The sequence below is a fragment of the Taudactylus pleione genome, unplaced genomic scaffold, assembly GCF_031769625.1.
Source record: "Taudactylus pleione unplaced genomic scaffold, aTauple2 ptg000484l, whole genome shotgun sequence".
NCBI classification, from domain to species: domain Eukaryota; kingdom Metazoa; phylum Chordata; class Amphibia; order Anura; family Myobatrachidae; genus Taudactylus; species Taudactylus pleione.
In genome coordinates, this window is record NW_028284886.1 from 2,209,169 (window position 1) to 2,235,760 (window position 26,592).

Here is a 26,592-nt window from a genome sequence, read left to right on the forward strand (position 1 = left end):
TCCTGTGTTCCGCACCCAGAGGCCTCGCTCACTCCCTACACAGGGGACGGCAAGCCAGGACCACGATACCAGTCAGCGGCACCAACTGAGGCCGGAGTCACAGAAGTTCAGCAGTGGAACAAACCTTGTTTCATGTTTCCCGTGTGACTGGCTCTAATTCTGAAGGGGTCTCTGAGCCTCACATGAGAGTTATTAACCAGTCGAGTGCTTCACACTTCATGGGGTATGCAGGACACTCACATGGTTTTAATGGAGGACGAGCGGAAGTCATGTGACCGCGGCCAGCACTGCGGGGAATGGTACAAACACGACACAACAACAGCGTTAAGACGATTCTACCCACAAAGACATCGCCTGCAATTCATCAGTACTCAGACCACAGCTGTATAGTCTGTTTCTGTTTATTTCACTGTACAGTTTGCCAACAAAAGTGCGGTCAGGATGTGGGAAAAGCAGCAAGACGTGTCCCGGCTTAGTCCCACTCTGCGTCTGCCTCCTCGTCCTGGTTGTCTTCTCGTGGGGGTTCCTGAAACTGGATGTTGGCCAGCATGTCTCTCATGGCTGCCATGAGTCTGTTCACACCTCGATTCAAGTCCTGCACCGCCCCAGCCTCATCGCCCGCCGCCAAGGCTTCCCCCTGTGAAACAATAGTAATAGCATCATTACGTAATCTGCGGCTTCTCAGACCACTCCCATCTTTCCTCCACCATAGGATTCTTACAGGAACACAATCACCATAACTATTTATTTATACCGGCTCAAACAGATCTAATAAAAGGTATAGTTCTATTTTGAACGGGTTCCGATTTTGCACGACAGCCAACATTTATACCATGGTAATAGTGACATAGATGTAGATAGAGCTGCAGCTGTTCTAACTTCTCCACCTATGACTGCTAGAGACTATTAGCGGCTATGAGAAGACTATTTAGCAGGGACGGGTGTACTGGCAGACTCCCTCACCACGTGATACATGACTGCTGGGCAAGGCTCTCATAGAAGCACTGCAATGCATAGCAGGAACAGGGAGACAGTCTCTGGTAACTTTCCTTTCATTTTGTGACTTACATCAAAAACAAAAAAACCAACCAGCAGACAAATTGCAGCATGAAGTAACTTTCCACATCAGATTGACAGCACCCTCAGGCCCTGATTCAGAGCCGGACGCTCTGACCAGAGCGCTCGCTCTGAACCAGGGCCGTCCTACTTAAATGTGGAGCGGCCTTTTGGACGCTCGCATAGCTGTGGGTTACCACCCACAGCTTATGCGAGCGTCCATGATGATGGTCGCGATGGTCAAGACCATCGCGACCATCGGGCCTGCGACGAGACCCTGCGGTAGGATCTCGTGGCCGCAAGCCCTGGATTGATTTTGGCTCTATCAGAGCCAAAATCACTCCCACTGACATCACTAGTGATGTCAGTGGGGCCGGACCCAGACGGGGGTCACCATCGACAGCACGCCCCCTTTGGTGCGAGACCCGGAGCAACAGCTCGGCTGTCGCTGTCCGGGTCTCGCGCATGCGCACGACGGAGCTCCCTCCGTCGTGCGCATTGCGGTAACATTGACCCGCTTGCGAGCGTCCTGCGCTTGTGAGCGGGTCTGAATGAGACCCTCACTTCTCTGTGCTGCAGGGAGACCATGCTCCTTCCAGTAGCTGTGGTTTCCATCCTCCATTCCCCTCCTCACATCATGTCACTACTCCTGTCACATGCAGCCCTGTCCTCACTAACGCATCACTAATCTTTTCCTGATATACTCTGTGCTGCTGGGGACCCTGCTCCTCCCACTATATCTCTCATGTCACAAGCAAATATGTCCTCACTGACGCATCACTCATCTCCTAATATACTCTGTGCTGCTGGGGACACTGCTCCTCCCACTATACAAGTCTCAGTCTGTGGCTTCCTGCTGCCCCTATTCCCCTTCTCACATCATGTCACTGCCCCTGTCACATGCAGCCCTGTCCTCACTAACAAATCACTCATCTCCTGATATACTCTGTGCTGCTGGGGACCCTGCTCCTCCCACTATATCTCTCATGTCACTGCCAAGGTCATATGCAACCATGTCCTCACTGACACATCACTCATCTCCTAATATACGCTGTGCTGCTGGGGACACTGCTCCTCCCACTATATCTCTCATGTCACGGCCCCTGTCACATGCAACCATGTCCTCACTGACGCATCCCTCATCTCCTAATATACTCTGTGCTGCTGGGGACCCTGCTCCTCCCACTATATCTCTCATGTCACATGCAACCATTTCCTCACTGACGCATCCCTCATCTCCTAATATACTCTGTGCTGCTTGGGACACGCTCCTTCCAGTATATCTCTCATGTCACTGCCCCTGTCACATGCAGCGTTGTCCTCACATCACTAATCTCCTAATATACTCTGTGCTGCTGGAGACCCTGCTCCTCCCACTATATAACTCTTAGGGGTATATTTGAGTGATAGTTTTTAGAAGTGGAGATGCTGCCCATAGCAACCAATCAGATTCTACTTAACATTTAACTAGCACCTTCTAGAACATGGGTGGCCAACCCGCGGCTCTCGAGCCACATGCGGCCCTTTTGTGTTTCCCTTGCGTCTCCTGGCTCGACAGATCCCAACTGGTACTGAGAACGCTGGTCTCTGAAGCGATCAGAGACTAAAGAAGCCTCCGATCGCTTCAGAGGCCGACGTTCCCAGTGAATAAGTTCACGGGTGACGTCATGAAGTCACCCGTGTGCCTGCTGGATCCAGCCAGCAGAGGATCGTCAGCAGCAGTGGCGGCGGGACTCGGGAGCCCTGACGGCGTGGAGCGGTGCCAGCATGAAGACAGGTAAGTTTCTTCATAGGGGTGTGGACGGGGAGGGGGAGCTAGTACTGGGGGCACTACATTAGTGGACAAGACTACAGGCAGCATTGCAGAAGGGGCACAACTACTGGGGACATTGCTTAATTGTGCCCATAAAGCAATGCTCCCAGTAGTTGCCCCCCCTCTGCAATGCCCCCTGTAGTTGGGTGTAGAGAAAATAAACTGCGGGGTAGGGGATCATGATGGCTATAATGGAATGTTCCCCAGGCCTCGGCACCTAGAGGTGTAACGGAAACCCTAGCTCTCTGTCCTTTAATTGCGGCTTCTATAAAATGGTTACCTTTTCACTTTTCTAACCAGCAAGTTAGAGCAAGTTTGATTAAACAGAACATTAATTAACAACTGGTAGGAAACACACCCGTTAAACATTGAAACCATTGCACTAAATGCCAGGATGGAGGCGATTATTTGCATTGTGGTATAGAGGAAATGTAACATCATTCAACATGAAACAGAACAAAACAATGGAAACGATCAATCAAATTTTGACTTTTACAAGAATATATTCTACCTTAAGCACAACAGGTTATAACACAGGGAGAGTTAGGGGATAGCAATAAGTGCAATGAAAGATTTGTATTTAAAACTGTAGATAAAGCTTCGGGATGGAACCTGTTGCACCAACAAGGGGTCCACATTTTCCCGTCATTCCTTCGATAAGTGTACGCGCTTCATCGTGCCTCCGATAAGTAGCCCCCACTCGCACTCAGTAACTTACTACATGGGGATTTCCAAATGGGCACTGAAAATAATAATAAACGTGGTACGAGTATGAAACCTACCTGCAAGTTAAAATTTGGCAAAAGGGATCTAAAGAACAGAGACAGGGTCCCTTCATTAGAAGGCCGGTGTGTCCTGCAGATTGAATAAAAAGCTATTATACAAACAGCGACAACAAACAGCATTATACAGTAACGATGTGTCTAGTAAAAAGATCTGCAGTGACGACAAGTTCATGAAGAGAGAAATGGCACATTTACAAAGTGACGATCACCACAAAGCTATTTGCAGCAGTGCTACCAGCCCTATCCCCTCACCCACTGACCGCTACCAAACTCCCTCACTCCCCCTGCACATACCCACATCCACCCAACAGGGAAGATACAGGGACAATTCTAATAACACTGGCTGTTAGAGCCACCAACGTATGACATGTCCTTATGTCAGGAGGGAATTCACACCGTATCCATAGATATAGATCCCTGACATCAGGTAAGATGTGGCTTATGTGCTGGGGTAAGTCTGCAAACAACACATATTGTTACTGGTTATCTACGACAATTCTCAATTCCAATCCATAAGTACCTCCCCATCAGGTCATGCTTTCTAAAGTTTCTTTAATTACACACAGATGAGTTAATCTATTTTGCAGAGTCCATCTTTTTCCACCAACAGAAATCCTGAAAACATGACCTGTTGAAGGAGCTTGAGGTCAAGAGTTGAAAACCCCCATGGTCTATGACAACAATCCAGAGATTTTTTAAATAGCTTAGACTGGTACAGGTACCCACTAATACTTGTAACTTCACAGGAACAGTGTATTAAAAATTAGCCAAAAGTAGGCTCAGCTTTGATTTAATAACAGCTATATTTATAGCGCACTCATATTACGCAGCGCTTTACATCGACTATTTCCATTATTCACATCAGTCCCTGCCCCAATCTATATTCCCTAAAACATATACACTCCCATACTGTACACTAGGGTTATTTTGTCTTTGCCAGTATCCAATGAACCTACCAGAATGTTTTTGGAGGACCACGCGAAAACGAGGAAAACATACAAACTCCACCCAGATACGTGGGAATGAAACCCAAGACCTCAGTAATGCTATCTACTATGCCAAATGTGCTGCAGCTTTTAAATTATTACAGTACTTTATTTCAAAAATCACAAACTGTTTAATGCTCCAGGCAAACAGGATCCTGGGAAGAAGCATTCCGCCATCATACTCACCTTTCAGGCCGTGTATAGGTCACAACAGAATCCAGCGGAGGAAGAGGATCGAAGCTGAGCACAGGCTGTGATGTCACTTCCTGAAGGCGGGACACAATTAGAACAGTTTGGTAAAATAGAACATTTAAAAAATAAAAAATGTAATCAATTGACTGCTGAGCACAAGAGTCTTTGGGTCTGGTTCAGATGTGGACGGTATTGTACAGCTACAAGGAAAAGGTGGTGCGATACCGTCTAACTAATGTGCTAATGCAGCAGGAGGCGTCTGAAGAAGGACACAGACATCTCCTGCATGCATCTGCGATCCCAGTGCAGCGTCCCTAGACGCGGCTTTGGATCACCGGTTGTGATGGTTGCTGCTTTGATCAGGCTGCGTCTGGCCGGCTCCCGGCCACTTGCGAGGCCAGGAAATCTGCATCCTACGACAAAGATCCTGGCCTCGGCACTCCCAGGAAACAGAAGCCTGTCAGGAACCCAGCTCAGCCCCCGACCCCAAACTGATTGACAGACTCCGGCTCAGGGGCCACTGCAGCCGTGACCGCAGGACCCGCGCATGCACAGATGCCCCATCATCGGATATGTACGGAAACCCGATGGTATATCCGATATCTGAATCAGGCCCTTTATTACAACACACGGGCAAAGCAATAGCCAGGTTCATGTCTCAAACCCATTAAACAATTTTTTCACCATCTAATTTAGGTTTATTAAGCCCTTCAAAATGATATTACTTTGGGGATGAACCCTTTAAAACCTGATCTAGACAGAAAATCTGTTCAAATAGAGAACATTTAATTTCAGTTCTGGAAGGCGGAATAAGGAACGCTCACATATATGTACCTCTTCTAGAATGATACGTACCTCTTCTAGAACGATACGTACCTCTTTTAGAACTACATGTACCTCTTCTAGAACGATACGTACCTCTTCTAGAACGATACGTACCTCTTCTAGAACGATACGTACCTCCTATAGAACAGTACGTACAGTCAGGTGCATAAATATTGGGACATTGACAGAATTTTCATATTTTGGCCTCTAATCACCAACACAATGGTTTTGAAATGAAACAAACAAGATGTGCTTTAACTGCAGACTTTCAGATTTAATTTGAGGGTAATTACATCCAAATCACGTGAACGGTGTAGGAATTACAACGGTTTCTATATGTGCCTCCTACTTTTTAAGGGGCCAAAAGTAATGGGACAAACTAAACAATCCTAAATCTAACTTTCACTTTTTAATACTTTGTTGCAAATCCTTTGCAGGCAATTACAGCGTGAAGTCTGGAATGCATAGACATCACCAGACGCTGGGTTTCATCCCTGGTGATGCTCTGCCAGGCCTCTACTGTAAATGTCTTCAGTTCCTGCTTGTTCTTGGGGCATTTTCCCTTCAGTTTTGTCTTCATCAAGTGAAATGCATGCTCAATCGGATTCAGGTCAGGGGATTGACTTGGCCATTGCATAACATTCCACTTTTTAGCCTTAAAAACCTCTTTGGTTGCTTTTGCAGTATGCTTCGGGTCATTGTCCATCTGCACTGTGAAGAGCCGTCCAATGAGTTCTGAAGCATTTGACTGAATATGAGCATATAATATTGCCTGAAACACTTCAGAATTCATTCTGCTGCTTTTGTCAGCAGTCACATCATCAATAAATACAAGGGAACCAGTTCCATTGGCAGCCATACATGCCCACGCCATGACACTACCACCACCATGCTTCACTGATGAGGTGGTATGTTTTGGATCATGAGCAGTTCCTTTCCTTCTCCATACTCTTCTCTTCCCATCACTCTGGTACAAGTTGATCTTTGTCTCATCTCTCCATAGGATGTTGTTCCAGAACTGTAATGGCTTTTTTAGATGTTGTTTGACAAACTCTAATCTGGTCTTCCTGTTTTTTGTGGCTCACCAATGGTTTACATCTTGTGGTGAACCCTCTATATTCACTCTTGAATATAGAGTCTATAGACTCTCTTCAGTCTTCTCTTGATTGTTGACTTTGACACATATACACCTACCTCCTGGAGAGTGTTCTTGATTTGGCCAACTGTAGTTGAAGGGGTTTTTCTTCACCGGGGAAATAATTCTTCTGTCATCCACCACAGTTGTTTTCTGTGGTCTTCCGGGTCTATTGGTGTTGCTGAGCTCTCCGGTGCGTTCTTTCTTTTTAAGAATGTTCCAAACAGTTGATTTGGCCACACAATGTTTTTGCTATCTCTCTGATGGGTTTGTTTTGATTTTTCAGCCTAATGATGGCTTGCTTCACTGATAGTGACAGCTCTTTGGATCTCATATTGAGAGTCGACAGCAACTAATTCCAAATGCAAATGTCACACCTAGAATCAACTCCAGACCTTTTACCTGCTTAATTGATAATGAAATAACGAGGGAATAGCCCACACCTGTCCATGAAATAGCTTTTGAGTTGATAGTCCCATTACTTTTGGCCCCTTAAAAAGTGGGAGGCACATATAGAAACCGTTGTAATTCCTACACCGTTCACGTGATTTGGATGTAATTACCCTCAAATTAAATCTGAAAGTCTGCAGTTAAAGCACATCTTGTTTGTTTCATTTCAAAGCCATTGTGGTGGTGAATAGAGGCCAAAATATGAAAATTCTGTCAATGTCCCAATATTTATGCACCTGACTGTACCTCTTTAGAACAACGATAGTTGTGGGGAGAAGGTAAGTAACTGTGTGGGGGTTGGTAAGAAAGGGAAAACTGGTGTGGAAAAGAGAGGAACAGGTGGTGGTGGGGGATTGAGGAGAGGGAGACAGTGGCGGATCAGCAGGGATGGGGATACCACCTCCCTTCTGCCTGCCCAGTATCGCTGTGTCTGCTCTAGCACCGTAGCGGAGCGCTGGTGGGCAGCAACATCAGGGCAGTGAGAGAGCAGAGACTACTGCTGCTGCCCCCCCAGCCCAACCCAGCACATACTGCTATGTGCTGGGCAGAGTCCAGGGAGGCTGCTGCCAGTGTCTCTGCTCTCCCCTTGCCCAGCTGTGCCGCACACCGGTGCTCTGTTACGCTGTTAGAGCAGAGACAGCAGTAGTGGACAGGATGGAAGTGTTACACCGGGGTGGGGGTCCGCCACTGGATGAAAGGGAGGAGAAGAGAGGGAAAGGTGGAATGGGGAGTGAAGAGAGGGATAATAGTGTGTGATGGGGTGGGGGGCAGTGACGGATTATATGTGGTGCTCCCACCCAAGTTTTGCTCCCACAGGGCTGCAATCACTGCTCTGATGGTGGCTATTTAGGCGCCCGTATCCCCACTGGCAGGTGCTACCTGTTTCCGGGCCTGGCTCCTAGCAGCGGCCCGGGCGTTATGTAATGACGTTGCAGCGCTGCTGGTTAGTGGAGACTGGAGGATTTTTGAGGAGCGTTCCACAAACAAAGGAGCACAAGAGGACGGCCTTAGGTAACTTAACCACTGGGGTGAGGGGAACCACAATATGGAGATAGCGGGAGGGGGTTTGTGTGATTTAATGTGAGCACAATACAAAACATACAAGGTAGGGCTGGAGCACAATATATCACCACAAGTTAGTTGCCCTGTGGCTCCCACATACCTTAATTCCACCCTGCGGGGATGGGGGGGGGGGGGGGGGGTGTGTGTGTGTGTGTGTGTGTGTGTGTGTGTGTGTGTGTGTGTGTCGGGCAGAGAGGAATGAACAGGGCTAAGAATACAGGAGTATGATAAAGGGCATCTTGTGACATAATGAGGTAAGCCTAAGCAGATATTTACATACTAAGGACACCATAACTGTGAGAGTTGGAAAAGCCCCTGGAGAGATCTCACACGGAGCCAGCCTGATGCTCACCAGAGGCAGCGCAGAGTTCGCCCCCTTGATCTCAGACAAGATGACATGACGATGTACGTTCCTGGGGGCACTCTGATAGCGAGTCTTCCTCCTGGCAATGGAAAAAGTTTATATTTAGAGATTAGGAAAACAATTTGAAGCCTTTCATGATCTTGTAGCACGGGGTGATGCTGCTCTCCCAATCCAAAGAGGACGCTTTCATGTCATCAATGGGCTGTTGTTCTAAGCTGTATACACTCCTCCCGGAGCCCTTAGATACAGTGTGTGACAGATGGAGCAGCATTACCCCAATACCTACCGGGACTCACAGACTTCAGCAAGTGATACATTGGGTAACGCACTTCCATGAAGCTTTTAGCCTATTAGAAGCTCTAAGACCATATAAAGGCCGGCCGAGTGCTTTTATACTGATCACATTCACTATCATTTGTAATAGGGTTATGTTATTCCTTCACTTTTGGGGGTCAATCACATGAGGTGCGAGTCGGGTCCTGCGAGACATTCGCACAGGGAACTCGTACTGCGAATTACACTTGCAACGGATTTACTACATCAGATTCGTGTTTTTTTGTGCGCAACCCCCGAGGGTGTGAAAAGGTAGGAAAAAATCTGTATTTTGAAAAGGTACAAATGTTGGGCCTTACCCCCATTACCCAGTCACATACTATCCTTCGGTTGCTCCTCTGTAACGGTATGACCGGGGTGGCCAGACTTTTGGACTCCGGGACCTACTTTTAAAACTAAAAACCTTTTGTGATCTACCGAGTCCGAAATAGGGGGCGTGGTACACAAAAAAGGGGGCGTGGTACGCAAAAAGGGGGAGTGATCTCACAGGAAGGGACGTGGGGACTGTCCTGACGAAATCACACATAGTGACCCCAATTCAAATTACTCCACACAGCAGCACAATCTTATTCACATTACACCACATAGTAGTGTCCCTTATTCACGTTACTACACTCAGTAGTGCCCCTTATACACAATGCCCACAGTAATGCCCCTTATACAATGCCCACTGCAGTAGTGCCCCTTATCCAGTGCCCTTTATGCAGTGCCCCCAGTAGTAGTGCCCTTTATGCAGTGCCCCCAGTAGTAGTGCCCTTTATGCAATGCCCCCAGTAGTAGTGCCCCCAGTATTAGTGCCCTTTACGCAATGCCGCCAGTAGTTGTGCCCATTATGCAGTTCCCCCTGTATTAAAGCCGACTATGCATTTTTATTTTATTTGTATTAGAGCACATTATGCAATGCCCCCTGTATTAGAGCACATTATGCAATGCCCCCCTGTATTAGCGCACATTATGCAATGCCCCCTGTATTAGCGCACATTATGCAATGCCCCCCTGTATTAGAGCACATTATGCAATGCCCCCCTGTATTAGAGCACATTATGCAATGCCCCCTGTATTAGAGCACATTATGCAATGCCCCCCTGTATTAGAGCACATTATGCAATGCCCCCCTGTATTAGCGCACATTATGCAATGCCCCCTGTATTAGAGCACATTATGAATAATGTATGGGAAAAAAAGGGGGGAGGGGGGAAGAACGCAGCACAGGTCAAATAAAGATTCCCCAGATATATAACAAATCCAATGTAAATAAGAGATATCACATGATGTTTAGCACAGGTGCTCCCGTGGCCCGATGCGCGTTTCGCCTAAAGGGCTTTTTCAAGAGGAGCCCTCTTGAAAAAGCCCTTTTTGGTGAAACGCGCGTCAGGCCACAGGAGCACCTGTGCGCACAGGCACTCCGGATCATACGGACGGCAGTCCAGGCTACTCTCCCCGCTAAGTGTATCAGGTATCTCTGTCCTACTCTATTTTCACCAGACTCTCATCAGCTGCAGGCTCTGTTATTCCCACCCTGCAATACCACGGTAACAGGGGGGTTACACTGCCCGCGCTGACAGCAGAGAGAGTGCTTCCTATACTTCACTGTGTTATTGGACAGGGACTCTCATTCCCAGTCCTATGCAGATGTAGGACTGGCAATAACAGATCCCTATCTCCCTATAAACGCACAGGCACTTTATTTCTAATCTACTATGGGGGCAATCTATGGTTAATGAGGGATGCCTCAAAAGACATCTTGCAATCACAGGACTGTCAGGTCCGTGTTATTACTGCATCCATTAGTATAGGCAGTAATTGATCAATTGGTGACATTTCTTCCATATTTGATTTTATTTTCGCCTACTGTACTGTATTTCTTACCTATTAACTGTGTTCTATTAATTAATGATGAATGTATTTACACCAATATGATAACGCTATATCACTTGCTCAAGAGGACAAGTTTTTACTATATATATCTTATGTGACTTATGTGTATTTTTCTGTCTGCATCAAGTGAGATATCAGTACGCTGTACTTTGTATTTGGACCAGTGAAATTAATATTTGGTGGTATGATGACAGTCACCACCTACTTTTGCACATATATGTTTATTGTGTTTCTGATATAGGATCTCTCTAAATAGCACTAGCACTTTTGACACTAATTGCTAATTATCCAGTTTGTTGACACATACCTTCTGTGTGTTTATATTTAATTATCAAATTATCAATTGACTGCCTATTTTTGCTTTATCTATTGCTCACATTTGCACACACATGTTATTGATTGAGTTTTCCTGATCAATTTCTCATTTGCACTAGCACTTTGATTTTTCTCTGTATATATTTATTTTTGTTTTTGACTATATTTATTAATTCATTAACTAACTATTTATTTATTGTTACTATATTTATTTAATGAGCAGGATATATATCCTTAAAGGACATATTTATGTGTATATATATTCGATTGCACCAAGCACCTTGATGTCCCCTGTTGCTAACTAGACATATAGGATCATATTATATTTCTTTGATTGAATCAACCATTGACATGATGTATCTGAGTTGTAACATTTTTTAATTCTCTGAGATAAAAGTTAATTTTTACTATTTTTGTAACGCAGTGTGCCCCAAACAAAGGAGTTTCTGTTTTCTCTTTCTCTCTTTCTTGTGATTAGAGCACATTATGCAATTCCCCCTGTATTAGAGCACATTATGCAATGCCCCCTGTATTAGAGCCATCATGCAATGCCCCCTTTATTAGAGCACATTATGCAATGCCCCCTGTATTAGAGCACATTATGCAATGCCCCCTGTATTAGAGCCCATTATGCAATGCCCCCTGTATTAGAGCCCATTATGCAATGCCCCCTGTATTAGAGCACATTATGCAATGCCCCCTGTATTAGAGCCATTATGCAATGCCCCCTTTATTAGAGCCCATTATGCAATGCCCCCTGTATTAGAGCCCATTATGCAATGCCTCTTGTAATAGAGCCCCTTATGCAGTGCCCCTGTAATTGTGCCCATTATGCAGTTCCCCCTGTATTAGAGCACATTATGCAATGTCCTATGTATTAGAGCACATTATGCAATGTCCTCTGTATTAGAGCTCATTATGCAGTGCCCCTGTATTAGAGCCCATTATGCAATGCCCCCTGTATTAGAGCCCATTATGCAATGCCCCCTGTATTAGAGCCCATTATGCAATGCCTCTTCTATTAGAGCCCCTTATGCAGTGCCCCTGTAATTGTGCCCATTATGCAGTTCCCCCTGTATTAGAGCACATTATGCAATGTCCTCTGTATTAGAGCACATTATGCAGTTCCCCCTGTATTAGAGCACATTATGCAATGTCCTCTGTATTAGAGCACATTATGCAGTTCCCCCTGTATTAGAGCACATTATGCAATGTCCTCTGTATTAGAGCTCATTATGCAGTGCCCCTGTAATTGTGCCTGTATTAGAGCCCATTACGCAAAGCCCTTTGTATTAGAGCCCATTATGCAATGCCCATGTAGTTGTGCCCCTTATGTTTTGCCCCTAGTAGTGCCCCTTATGCTGTGCCCCCTCCCAGTGTAGAACAGGCCCCACTCCCCTGTGCAGTACTGCATCACTGGCCTCTGAAACTATTAGAGGCTTCTTTAGTCTCTGATCGCTTCAGAGACCAGCGTTGCCAGTTGCTGCAGCAAGTAGGTCGCGATCTACCGGCGGGAGCTCCGTGAGCTAACGGTAGATCGCGATGGACATCTTGGCCGGCCCGGCTGTATGATTATACCTGCTCTGAGAATTTACACACATCCTATCTTGGATGCGGATCTCTTCTCACATGACTTGTATATGTTCCTCTGTCTTGTGCTTATTTAGGTTTTGTGGAATTGTTCCTTGCCTATCCGGCACTGGGTCCTTGTAAATAAGACTTGATCACGATTGCCGGGAGGTAGCTGCTGGAAATGTTCTTACCTGGTCTCGCACTCCTTCACTATAGGCTCATTGTTGTCCACCATGCCTAGAACTTCCCCCACATTCTGCTCCAGCCAGGACATGATGGAGGGCTCCTTCCAGAGGCTGTGGCATCGTCCAACATACAGGGAGATCAACTGGGACAGGGCAGCTGGCTGGCTGGGTAAAAACAACAAAACAAACGTCCATATTTATATGCCAATGACGGATGCAGAAAGCTTATATAAAGAGCGGGAGTATGCGATGGGGGCCAATCACCACAGGGGAGCTGCAGGGAAGACTGTCAGGATGGAGGCTGGGAGGTCAGTAATTCGTTTTTCCTCATTTCTGCGTCTGTACCGTGAACCCAATTCATGTCAGGATTCCAAAGATCTGCTCTTCTGTGGAAGAATCTCGCTCCGGCAATAGGCGGGCACACGTTCGGCGATGCATTTCCATCGTATCTACGCTTATGACGGGAGTCTACAAGTTGCAGCAAGTGCCGAGATTTTGGTGACAGGGCCTGATTCATGTCTGGACGGTATAGAGAGTATTCACGCAGTGTTCCAATTATTGGGTTGGGTCTTGCGATCTTGCTCCCAGATCCTCCAAGCCTCAGCATGTCTGACATACTGCGCGTATGGGGGACAGAGCAGGGGAGTGTCTGGGCTGCGTTCCTGGACGCCCCCATTTTCCGGGAGTTCAGAGGCCAAAATCTGCGTTGGTGGACGCAGATTTCCTGGCCTGGCAAGCTGCCGGCCTAAACTAAAGATTACTCAGACTGGCCAATGCTGCCGCCATCGCAACTGATCCGATGCAGTGTCTATATCGCTGTCAGGAGGCGCCTGCCATTATGAGCGGATTAATCCTACCAGTAACTGTTACATGGTAGTAGTGTTAAGCTGGACATAGTTGGTGGTTAAAGGACACTTAAACCAAGTAACCAAACTTTGTAGTCAAGTATAGAGTGGGAGGGGGTCCAGCTGTATAGGGAATAAGCTGTGGAAAGGGAATAAGGGGCCTTATTCAGGTTGGATCGCAAGGCTGCGTTCACGATGTTTGTGCTCTGCGCATGCATCGCGGTGCGCAAACCGGCCGTTGTGATCGGGAAGCAAGCGCAGTGAGCACGCAGTCCCGTCACATAGTGATTGACATGAAGTGACCGTTTGGGGGTGTGGTCGGCGGAACTCAGGCGTGCCCTGCGTTTGAACGCCATTACAGGGGCGTGCATAATTACGCATACGCTGGCAGAGGTCTAGATGGCGACAGGAAATGTAGCAGTTTGTGCAGTAGGGTCAGGTCAACCACAACTGTGCTAATGGTTCCGATGTTACCGATGACTTGCGGATGCATATCATGGGAAGTGGGCAGGCTTTACACAGTGATGGGGTCTTGGTATAGTGCAGCGGTTGCCGTGTGATCGCATTCATTAGCATATTTTCACTGCGAGCGGGTGCGTGGGAACGTAGCCTTGCGATCTGTGCTGAATCAGGCCCAAACTCCACTCAATTAATCTGAAGTCCAGAGAAACAACGAAAAGTGTCAACTTCTTGAAGGCGATTGTCCATTAAAGCACTTGCATCAGTCAGGCACAGGAGCATATAGAGCTATGGCAGCCACACAATCCCCTGCCTGCAGACCACAAATGCTAGGCTCAGCTCTTATAAGTCGTGTCACCGACTCTATGGCCAGTGCAAATAGCGTGGGGGAGAGCGGGCCAGGTGCACTTACCCAACCTAAACTCAGACAGACCCGAGCCGTGGAGTAAAAATTATAGGTTCAAGCCAAATCTCGAAAACACCTCCTACAGATAGTCCCAGTCTGAAGAGTCTAAGGCCTCAGCAGCACCCCAGGACACCACCACAGGCCCCCGCCCCCTCGCCTTCATGGGCCTTATAAACAAGGGAAAACAATCTGCGCAGATTCTGAGCGGTAGACTCCCCAGGCATAAACCTCCTTTCATAAGAATGTACTATAGTAACAAATCTGGTTTTACCTTTAGACAAATTGCAAGGTTCTCTGCACTTTCCGCAACTCACAGACTATTGCATTTAACCGGGATGCAGTTAGATTATAGGCGGCCGGGATGCCGACAGTGGAAGCCCAACCCGGGACTAAAGATAGGCATCGAAATCCCGACAGCCGACATCCCGAACGAAGGTAAGCAGGGCTTCCTAGGTCTTAGCTGCGGGTGGGGAGGGTTAGGTTTATGTAACCCCCACGGAGGGTTAGGCTACGGGGAGGGGGGCGGGGGGTAGGTTTAGGCACCACAAGGGGGGGTGGTTAGGGTTAGGCATCCCCTGGGAGGGTTAGGTTTAGGGTGCGGGAAAGGGGGATTAGGGTTAGGCACAACCGGGAGGGGGGGGGGGGGGGAAGGTTAGTGATAAGCACCTGGGCAGGATCCTCACTGTCACCTATGTATAGCAACTGGGCATAGAAATTCTCCAGGCCGTATAAGGAGAATCTGTGAGCTTATCACTACTTCCCTACTGACTGAGCCCCAAGGCCTGGAGAGATCAGAAGTAGGGGTGCTGTCCCTCAAACACGGGGAGGGACATTGGTGCTCTGAGCACGGACCAGATCTTACCGATACCAGATCTTTGCTACTTGTAGGTGAATGTAGCTGTGAAGTTACAACTCAGTACAACAGAAAGAGCTTGAAAGGTATTTTTTTTTTTAATATATATATTATTATTTACCTTATTTGGGCAACAGTTCCAAAAAACGCGTGTGCCGTTACAGTGGTGTCAGGCTGTACCCCACAGGCATCGAGGAGCGGCAGGAGAACTAGAGCGGGGAGATACCAGAGAAAGCAGCAATTTAATGGCTTGTGTCATTATTTGTATTAATGTTCTGTGCTAATTTTACCGATTACAGCAGGGTACTACCGGCCTTGTGTCATTTACCATGCAAAGTCAATAAAAAAATGTATTCTAAAGGTTGCAGCCAGGTGTATTGCTCTATATGAAGAGATCCAGGTGTCATAGAAATGTTTTCTATTGACAGCAATTGCCACTAGGACATAGAGATTTTAAAATAAGATCTGTATCTCGCTTAGAATACCACACAGAACAGCTAAATATTACCATTAAGAATGTATAAAGTTTTTTCTGCTGAAAAAAAAGAAAAAAGAGAAAAATGACACCGTTAATTAATGTGACATCTCCATATATAGGGTACCTTGTATTTGAATTAAAAATAAATAACAAATCCCTGGCATCCATACATGAATTCATCGCGCTCTGTGGAAGATGATTGGTCGGGCATGTGCAGCTCGTCCAGTCAGCTTCTCTGGCACAATAAGTACAGACTTATCCTGAACTGAATACCGCCAGGTGATGCAGTAGTGGAATTGGTGACAGAGGTGAGTACCCCTACAATGGCATTAATGTTGTACAGCGCTGAGTATAGAGTGAGACATTGGCCGCGAATTGCCAGTGCAACAGCACCTCAACTCGCCCCCCTCATGGCTTAATCTCACTCTGGAGTCACAGGTTTTTGTAGGCAACCCGATGGGGCTAAGAAAAAGAATCAGCAAGTTCAAAAGGGATGTAGTCGGCATCCCAGCTTTCGTGGTGCTGACGCCTATTCACCGTATTCAATTTGAGGCGAAAAGACCGTTTTCACGTGTTTTTGGCGGAAACTTTTCGGCGATGACGTAATTTTCACCTGTTTTCACTTTACTCCGTATTCAATTTGAAAGACTTTCCGTCTCAATGCAATGTAATAGGCGGAAAAGTTTCGCCTATGAATAGGAGGCGGAAAAAAGTGCAGAATTGGGGTTTTGGGTTGCAACGTTGCGGGAACCCCCTGCAGCCTTCAGACAGTCCCCCAAAGGTAAACTGCGTCAAAATAAAAAATAAAAAAACACTTAAGGACACCCAAAAAAAATCACTTTGAATTTGGAGGTGGAAAAAAAAAATGTTGGGGAACAAAGTTAAAAACTAGCGAACTTGACTCTGGGGGGGTCCCCAAGTATGCCCCAGGTGTTTTTTTGATTGCAGGTGCTTGCGGCAGGTGGATTTTTCACGTTTTTTTTTTTCAACTTAACTTTAGCAACTTTAAAATATGTTGGCCCCCGTTTTCACGTACCCCAAATTTGCTGGGATAACAAGAGATATGGTAAGAACTTACCTTTGTTATCTCTGTTTCTACGAAGTCCATAGGGTCCACAGGGTTGACCTTGGGGTATAGGTTGGGAACCAAATCCGGGCACCACGCAGTTAAAGCTTTTAGCTCCCAGGATGCACTTGGGTCCACTCTCCCTATAACCCCGCCCCCCAGCCAGAGGCACCTCAGATTGTAAGTAGCCAAAGGCCGGAGGAGGAGAGAAAAAGAGAGAGAAAACTGGAACACTCTAGAACCATACTCACAGAAAAGGAGACGGGAAGCCGGTGACCAGCCACACAGCCCATATGAAGCCAGGTGCGTCAGGGCGGGCGCCCTGTGGACCCTATGGACTTCGTAGAAACAGAGATAACAAAGGTAAGTTCTTACCATATCTCTTGTTTTCTACTTCAGGGTCCATAGGGGGTCCACAGGGTTGACCTTGGGGATGTCCCAAAGCAGTTCAACCAAGGGTGGGGACGCTCCTGTGCTGAGAGGAGAATCCGTCGCCAAAAAGGAAGCATCCTGAGAGGCAAAGGAAACCAATGCCTAGAACCTTAAAAAGGTATGGACAGAAGACCACGTGGACACCTAGTAAGGCAAAACAGCCGAGGCGCCACGACGAGCCGCCCACGAGGGTTACACGGCCCGAGAAAAAAAAAAAAAAACAAGCCTCAACGACAGAAATGCCCACCCATGGGTAGGCCCCTGAGGAAGACATACGAGGCCATCCAGTCAACATTTCATTATAGGCCGGCCATCGTTTCCTGTTAAAACCAGAAACCGCAGACCACCAATAAGGAGTCCGCTTACCATAAGGAACTTGAACGGATCACATAAAGCCAAAGAGGCCGGACCACAGTCCATGAGGCCACAACAGCCGAGAGGACTGGGAACTGAATGGCCATACCATAAGTTCCAGAATAATATGGAACCTAAAAACCACTTTAAGAAGAAACACAGGGCGAGAGCAACTCACACCCTGACATGATGCCCTCCAGAAGAGGGAGCCACATGAGAACGCTCCCCATTCAGACACTCTCCTGGTTGATTTAAACACCCTGAGAGAGAGAGAGAGAGAGAGAGAGAGAGAGCTTAAACAATAGACCATGTAATGGCTATCACAACCAGCGGTTCCATTGACTGTCCCCGGAGGGAACAAAGAACCACTACTAACTCCCCAGGAGTCCCTAGGGAGGACAAGTGGAGACATAATCCAGAAAACACTCCAAAGGATGAACTGGATATCAGAGCGGAGCAATTCCATATCTTAACCATACCGACAGTGTAGAGATCCGCACTGTCAGGAAGGCCAGGCCAAGGGTGAAACCCAAGCCAGCTGGAAGGAATGCCAGAATATCTGGAAATCCTGGACACCGGAGGATCGTATCGACAGGTACGATACCATAAGAATTATGTATGCCACAGTCCGTGGCAGATCCCAGCAAAGTCTGGCCTATCTGCTCTAAACATCTCAATGAAGACAGAGCCAGGGAAGCCCGAGGACCACAGTAGGGGCGCAGTTAAAGACAAGCGATCCAGATCCAGGGAAAAACAAGGACCCTGAGACAACAGGTCCAGATAGTGAAGCAGTAGGAACGGAGCATCGAGGAGGAGACTCCGAAAATCTTAGTACCAGTGATGTCTGGGACGACCTGGAGCCCCCAGAAGGAAAGCCCCTCCGTCTCGAATTAAACTTCCGAAGACCTCGAGGAAGAAGGGAGACCGGAGGACACAGGTACACAAAGTGGAAGGACCACTTCACTGACAAAGAGTCACTGAAGGTAGCTTCAGTACTCCTAGAGCTGGACTGTAACACCGGTAATGTGTGATCGAGTCAGAAGGCCATGGGGATCAATCCCCTCAGGGAGGCCCCCTCTGCTCACCAGGAGTTGAAACCTCTCTTGGAGAAGAGACTAGTCCCCGGGATGCACGCCGTGACGGCTGAGGAAGCCCGCTTCCCAATGGAGAGCTCCGGGAATAAACACCGCAGAGTTGGCCAGGAGAAGACCCTTGGACTATGTCAGAATGGGTGACATTCCTAACATTGCCACCCAACTACCAGTGTTGCCTAGATGGAAGCCACTGTTGTGACACTGTCGGACTGAACCTATTCAGGTTAACCGTGACAAATGGGTTAGGCCAGAGTGAAAGTCCAAGACAGCTTAAAGTATCAACAAGTTAAGTGGCAGGGCAGAAGCGACAGACGTCCAACTGCCCCGAAATGAATGCGGACCAGACACTGTCTTTAGCAAAGAACACCCTGGACGAGATGGCCATAGCCACCCGGACAGAGACCAACTCGCCTCCGTAGAAAGTATCATCGTTCGAACAGCGATCCGATGGAAAAAACTCGATCCATCTGGAGGGGAGTCAATTATGGCAAGGCCTGGAATGGAACTGAGCACATTCCACCCTACCAAAAGGTAGACACTCTGGTAGACCGCGCATCACAAAGAGTAATGACATATGTCGACTGCGTAGATATCCGCACACTCGAAGTTGAAGAGTGGAGATCTTGTCTTACGCCAGAAAAATTCTCAGATTCTGAGAATCCAGCAGTGCTCCCAGATGAAGAAAACCCTGTGAGGGATGCAGGGAGGACTTTTCTGTGACGAGAAGAAGCCCCGGTTATCCTGACCTGGCGGTAAAGTACCTTGGTGATCCTGCTAAAAGTAGGAGACCGTCCAGAGAAAGGAGCATTCGGATACACTGAACAGGTGAACTGTCAGAAAATCCATAAAGCTGGTAAACCCCGGTGGAGTTGAGGACAGCCCCAAAAGGCAGAGCCCGAAACTTACAAGTGTTGCTGTGGCACAGCAAACCTGAACCCATGCTGATGAGAGGGCTCTGTACATACCCGTAGGTACGTATCCTGAATACTCGGATATACCATAAAATCCCCAGGTTCCAAACATCGGATGATGGAGCATGGACGATTCCACCTGAGTCAAGGCACCGTTGGAATCTGATTCAGAGATTTGAGACAGAGTATAGGCAAAGGAGGACCAGTCGGTCACCGCCCCAAAAAGAAAGTAGAACAACCAGTCCCTCACTGAGATAGTGAGGTTGGCCGAAATAGCTCTGCTTACCACAAAGACTGTATAGCTTTCTGGGATTGTAAGGCCCTGATCAGTTCTGAAGAAGGGCCCGTGTAACAATGCCTGTGAGGAGGCTGCATGAGCAATGAGAGGCCGTTGAGAATCAGTACCTCACTCTGGAAATTCCCCAGATGTAGACCTGTCCCGTCAGGCTGAGGGTATATCCTCAGGTGTAGAAACAGGGTCGTCCGGAAGTCCAGGACTGCTCGGTACTGGATATGGTGGCCCCCGTGGAGGCCGACAGCCTAGGAAAAAACAGGCCTTTAGGCTGACCCTGAGGACAAAAAGACTTAACAGAGTTAGTCCGAATGTAGTGGGAGTAGCTAAAGACGGTATCTCCCCATTAGTGATACTGCCAATGATGCAACGATCTTGTCAAGGTCAGGACCAAACAAGAACTTCCCCCTGGAAGGAGTGTGCACCTCTGCTTTCCCATAACGCAGCCATAGGGTACTGCGGCGGATACAGACGCCGCCGAAACCCTGAAAGTTAGAAGACCGGCATCCCATGAGGTAATCCCACATATGACCACTGCATATTTTGTGAGCGGCAAAAAGATATTTGAACCTCAGACGTGTTGGAGGGGAAAAACGTCACAAAAGCATCACCATGCGATGGCCATGGTAGGACGGGCAACAGGCCCTGAAAACTTGAGTACATTGATTTCAGGCAAAGTTACCACCTACGGATCCGTAAAATTCGTCCAGGCCGGGATGGGAGGCGTATTAATGCCTGTAACCCGATGATTAACATACAAATCCATCCCAGAAAGGGATTTCCATTACTTGTGAGGACCCTCAGGGAATGGGAAACAGGAGGCCTTTGTGACTCCTCGTATCTGGGGACAGCCAGACTCCCGCTATGAGATCCACCCGCTGGGCAGAAAACGGGAGATGTATGATACTGGTGCAGGATCGACATTCTCTATATCCAGAATGAGCCTGGCTACCAGCCCCAAAGCAGGGATAATAATACTTGAGATCGGCTCCCCCCCCTGTGAGAGGGAAAGAGCCGAATATACCATCCAGTTCACGGCAGAGCCACTGGTCAGTAACCACAGGGCGTATATCACGCCAATTAGTATTTCGTATAAAACGACATCCACCAGGGTGGCCGTTGTGGTAATCCCTGCAAGGGGAATGACAGACCGATGTGGTATCGGAGGTAATTCATGTACTGTGAAAAACCCCGGCAGGGAGCGATAGTCTGTGACACAGGGGTAAATTGCAAGAAATTGCGAGATACCCCGAGTTCAAAAGGGCAGTATGGTGAAGTAACTCCCAGCGAGTGACGACAATGGGGCCCGCCCGGCGATCCTCAAAGGAGAGGATCCTGAGAAACAACGCCCTTTAAGGGGGTCGTGCAAGGGGCCCGGCACCAGATGGTGCCGCATACGTAAACCTTTCTGAGTTAAAATCCTCCGCACTAATTCCTGCAGGCTATGACTTGCAGGATAGCAATAATGGGTGCAGTATCGTGTGCAATCTCCTGGTCAGATATATCTGACTATCTTGACGGAAATATTAAGCAGCGCCATACCGGTCCTGACTGACGCTAAGATTAGCTGCAGGAACCCATTATCAGCGTACGCAACTCACAGTTCCATCTAAAATATGGCAACGTGCAGCACGCAACAGTATGTGACAAACCTCACAGATATTAACAAATATATATATGTGAGGTCTCAGAACCACCCCAGGTACACCTGTATTAGGGCAGATAAAGAAAAGGGATAGATATACACTGACAGGTGAGAGAAAAAGCAGACAGTCAGCACTAGCATAAGTCACATACAATGCAGAAAAATATATATACATACATAAGCATGACATATAATATACTGCACAATGTCGCTACATTCAACTGCCCAGATTCAGTGTCTGGGAAGGCTATAGCGCTGTGTACACTCACCCAAAATGGCCAGGTACGCAGGGGGACTGGGCTCACTGTCATCCTAGGAGTTCTGCAGCACCACAGAGAGAAAATGGCCGCTGGAGACCTCAGAAGAAGCGTGGCCCGCGGAGGAAGCAGCTCAGCGACGCCAGACTGTAGTATTGAAAGGCGCGCTGAGCTGAGGGGAGGAGCCGCTAGACAGGGAAGGCTTCCTCCCCTGGCTAGCAATTAACCCCCCGGGATGCCGGCTCCCGCTGCCGCTATAATCCCTGGTGGGCTGTGGACACGCGGGGTATGCCTCCATGGAGGGGGAGCCCGCCGCCACCGCTAGCGCCTCCGGTCTGTCCCCAGAGACCGGAGGCATAAGGCTGCATTATTCACACGTGGATCACCGCAAGCGGTGACCACGCGACTTACCTGTCCCCGTCGATCCGGCAGCAGCCCAGGGATTCCTCCAGAGCCCGGCTAGTACAGACTCTGGGGTCCCGCTGCGATCCCCAGATCTGTACTGGCGTCGCAGCGCCGGCGGGGTGTAGGAGCGGCAGCTCAGACGTCCATTGGACAGTCTGATGCTGCCGCTCTGAAGAGTAGTAAAAAAATAATAAAATAAAACTCTTTTAAGCTTAGGGGCTGCTAAGCAGCCCCCCTGCAGTAACGGTGACCCGACTCCGGCCGGGCACCAACTTAAACTGAGGTGCCTCTGGCTGGGGGGCGGGGTTATAGGGAGAGTGGACCCAAGTGCATCCTGGGAGCTAAAAGCTTTAACTGCGTGGTGCCCGGATTTGGTTCCCAACCTATACCCCAAGGTCAACCCTGTGGACCCCCTATGGACCCTGAAGTAGAAAAGTTACTTTCTGCAAAAAAACCTCCTGAATACTATTCTTCACCACGTATACAAAAACGCTATTTAGCAGCTATTGAGCCCGTTTAAAAACACCAAATACCTCCAGCAAGCCAAATCGGGGGTTACCATAGCTAAACCCCATGTCAGAGCATCTTTTGGGGGGTGTCAGGCTGATTTCCCCAAATCTGACAGTACTTTACGCTTGTTTAAGTTTCGCCGGGTCCCGTTTTCGCGTACTTTCAAATTGAATACGGGGTAAAGCGGGAACACATGCACGATACTTTTCCGCCTACAAAACACGCGATGTAGGCGAAAAGTCTGGGAGGTGGAAAAGTATCGCGGATCCGCTGTAATTGAAAACGGCTCAGAGTCAGAATCCCGACCGCTGACACCCCGACGGTAGGTATTAGGGTTACGGGTTAGGGTTAAGCTGCGGGGCGGGGGAGGGTTAGGGTTGTACTTACCCTATTCTGTCGGAATTCTGGCTATCAGAATGCTGCTGTCGGTATTCTGACTGCCGGGATCCCGTACCCAACCAGTCCAAAGATACCATAATTACGGTGTAAAGCCGCGTGGACAAGCTGACTGAATCAAATCCATTCATTATTTTGTCAGAAGCCAATTAACCTACCAGTGTGTTTTAGGTTCGTGGGAGGAAACCAGAGCACCCATAGGAAACCTATATGTATGAGAACGTACAAACTACACACATATAGGGCCTTCAAACGAACCATGGTGCCAGCGTACTCTGCAAAAAGCTGCAGGTTCAGATTTCAATTCAGAAATACTTTATTGCTGCTGCTGTTATGAACACAATGACAAACAAGGCCAGTAACCCACCTTAAAAGAAAATGAATGGCTTCAGACAGGTGTATAAACCAAACGCCACCACAGATGGGACACATACCTCCTGGGAACATTATGATAGCCTGCCGCAAAAGGTGCGATGCCTGGTCATAGGCGGTGCTCTGCTCCTGCTCAGACAGCTCCTCCTGCTGGCTGTACTGCAACACGGCCAGGGGGACAGAGAACGCAAAGTTTGGCAGCTGGGATAGGTTCCGATGGGTCTGCAATGTGAAACATACCTCACTTTAATGTGACTACATGTCCCAGCTGCTAATCATACAGCTGTAATACATGTAATGAACTCATCGCTTTGGCAGAAATTTAGCACTTTGCATTTTTTGTTGTTATAGGTCAGGGGTCTTCAACCTTGGCCCTCCAGCTGCTGTGGAACTACACATCCCAGCATGCACTGCCACCTTTTTGATATAACAGCATGCTAAAACTATGTGCAGTGCATGCTGGGATGTGTAGTTCCACAGCATCTGGAGGGCCAAGTTTGAAGACCCCTGTTATAGATGGTTACAACGTTCTATTACTCCGCAGTGTCCCCCATACTGTACCAGTGCCTACAGCACAGTCCCCGATGGATACCGCTCGACAAAAAAAAAAAAAGGTTGACATTCAGAAAGTCAACACCAAAAGATCAACCAATTCTGAATGCCGACAGTAAAAAAGGTTGACATTAAGGCGACCATCATTATGTAGACATGTATTTAAATCGAAACGGTTAAATTGTCGTCACAGTCCAGAAGGCTGTCATTTAACACATACACTAAAATGTCGACAATGGTTTTTTTCCTGATTTTTAGGGTTAGGCCATAATAACAAAAAGAAAAAATGCGTTGACCTTTCAGAACCAGTCGACCTACTGAATGTTGACCTTTTATGCCACACCTGTCCCCGATAATCAGTCTTCACCTCTGTCATACAGACTGCCAGGTCGCGCAGATACGCCCCCTGTTGTGCAGCTGCATCGCCACTAGGAGGCACAACGTGCACTGGCGCCAGCAATGACCGAATGCCGACTCACCTCCCACTCGTCATACATCCGCCTGAGAAACACGTACTCCCGCGCCCGCAGAGACAAGTAGTCTATCAGCAGCAGCATGCAGAGAGGGTCATTCTCCGGATCAAGGCTGCAAGAAGAACGCCAAGAATATTAGCAAAGGGAAAAATTAGTAAATATATGGCACAGCCATTGTATGGTACAGGAACGGTTGCTCAAAGAGTGGAATTGCCCTTTAACACAGAAAACAGACTTCCACTTACAGTGCAATAATATAAACGCATACAGAAGGGTCTGTTCATAGATGTGAAACTAACAAATGATTGTTTTGCATCAACATAAATCAGTTTTGCCATCTCAGCCTCCCCCCCTACTGGAAGCTGTAATGGTGAACTCTGCTTTATGTACCAAGGTCACAGAACACAGAATAATGAAAACATAGGGCCTGATTCAGAGCCACTCGTAAGCGGCAGCTCGTTCGCTCCGAGCGATGTTTGGCCAACTGCGCATGCGTACGGATCTTTATACGCATGCGCGAACCAGTCAGTGCGGTCGAAATTCATGTGCTCGCAAAATAGCGAATGCCTGCTAATTTGAGTGACAGAATGAGGCGTATGTGGGTGGTAACAGGGGAAGGTGCTTGAAAACGGGGAGTGGAGATCAGAATGCAGGCATGCTTAAAGGTCAAAATGGGCGTTTTATGGGTGTGCATAATTAAAACAGCAGCGTCATTGACCACGTCACTGGGTTATTTTATAGCCAGAACTACTCGCAAGATTGTGGTAGCAAAAACCGACCACAAGAATAGCGAGCAGTTCATACCCTGTTCGATGTACTCGATTAATCTAATAAATAGCGGACATGACGTAGGATGCGAGCGGCCAGGGGGCGTAGTTTCCCAAAAAACGACCGCAAGTTTTGTTCGCTCGTTCAGACCTAGAGGCGTGAACAGACCGCAAACAGCGAACGGTTCATTTGAATAGCCACCCCTATTTTCAGGACGAGCGAGCGCTAATTGCGTCCGGCTATGAATGAGGGCCATTATGCTCTGATTGACTTGTTTTCTTTTTCATTTTAAATGTGATATGTAAAGAGGTAAATGGCGGATATGGGTTGGGTACGGGATGCCGCCACTTGGGTTTCTGGCGGTCATAATCCTGACACCGGCATCCCGATAGGGTTAGGATACCGACGTCAGTCAGTATCCGAACCCTCCCCCTCTCCCTACCCCTTCCCGCTGTCTAAACCTAACCTCCCCCCTAGAGCCTAAAGCTAACCTCCCCTCGCACCCTAAACCTAACCCTCCCCCTAAAGTCTAAACCGAACCCTCCCCCTAAAGTCTCACCCTAACCCTCCCCCTAGTGTCTAACCCTAACCCTCCCCTTAATGTCTAACCCTAACCCTCCCCCTAGTGTCTCCCCCTAACCCTCCCCCTAGTGTCTCCCCCTAACCCTCCCCTTAGTGTCTAACCCTAACCCTCCCCTTAGTGTCTCACCCTAACCCTCCCCCTAGTGTCTCCCCCTAACCCTCCCCCTAGTGTCTCCCCCTAACCCTCCCCCTAGTGTCTCACCCTAACCCTCCCCCTAGTGTCAAACCCTAACCCTCCCCCTAGTGTCTAACCCTAACCCTCCCCCTAGTGTCTAACCCTAACCCTCCCCCTAGTGTCTAACCCTAACACTCCCCCTAGTGTCTAACCCTAACACTCCCCCTAGTGTCTAAACCTAACCTCCCCCCTAGAGCCTAAATCTAACCTCCCCTCGCACCCTAAACCTAACCCTCCCCCTAGTGTCTAACCCTAACCCTCCCCCTAAAGTCTAAACCGAACCCTCCCCCTAAAGTCTCACCCTAACCCTCCCCCT

At 48.0% G+C, this 26,592-nt stretch overlaps 1 protein-coding gene across 1 annotated transcript in view; it reads right to left on the reverse strand.

Moving 5' to 3' along the window:
- Positions 1-385: 385 nt before the first annotated feature.
- TCF25 (TCF25 ribosome quality control complex subunit) overlaps positions 386-26,592 on the reverse strand; it is a 77,256-nt gene continuing 51,049 nt past the window's right edge. The window contains exons 11-18 of the mRNA XM_088449417.1: positions 24,758-24,863; positions 23,789-23,948; positions 15,636-15,723; positions 12,958-13,116; positions 8,657-8,747; positions 4,827-4,906; positions 3,652-3,724; positions 386-637 (exon numbers count right to left, since the gene is read on the reverse strand). Coding sequence (XP_088305543.1) covers positions 473-637; positions 3,652-3,724; positions 4,827-4,906; positions 8,657-8,747; positions 12,958-13,116; positions 15,636-15,723; positions 23,789-23,948; positions 24,758-24,863 — 922 coding nt within the window. The 3' untranslated portion in view covers positions 386-472. The remainder of the gene's footprint in view (positions 638-3,651; positions 3,725-4,826; positions 4,907-8,656; positions 8,748-12,957; positions 13,117-15,635; positions 15,724-23,788; positions 23,949-24,757; positions 24,864-26,592) is intronic.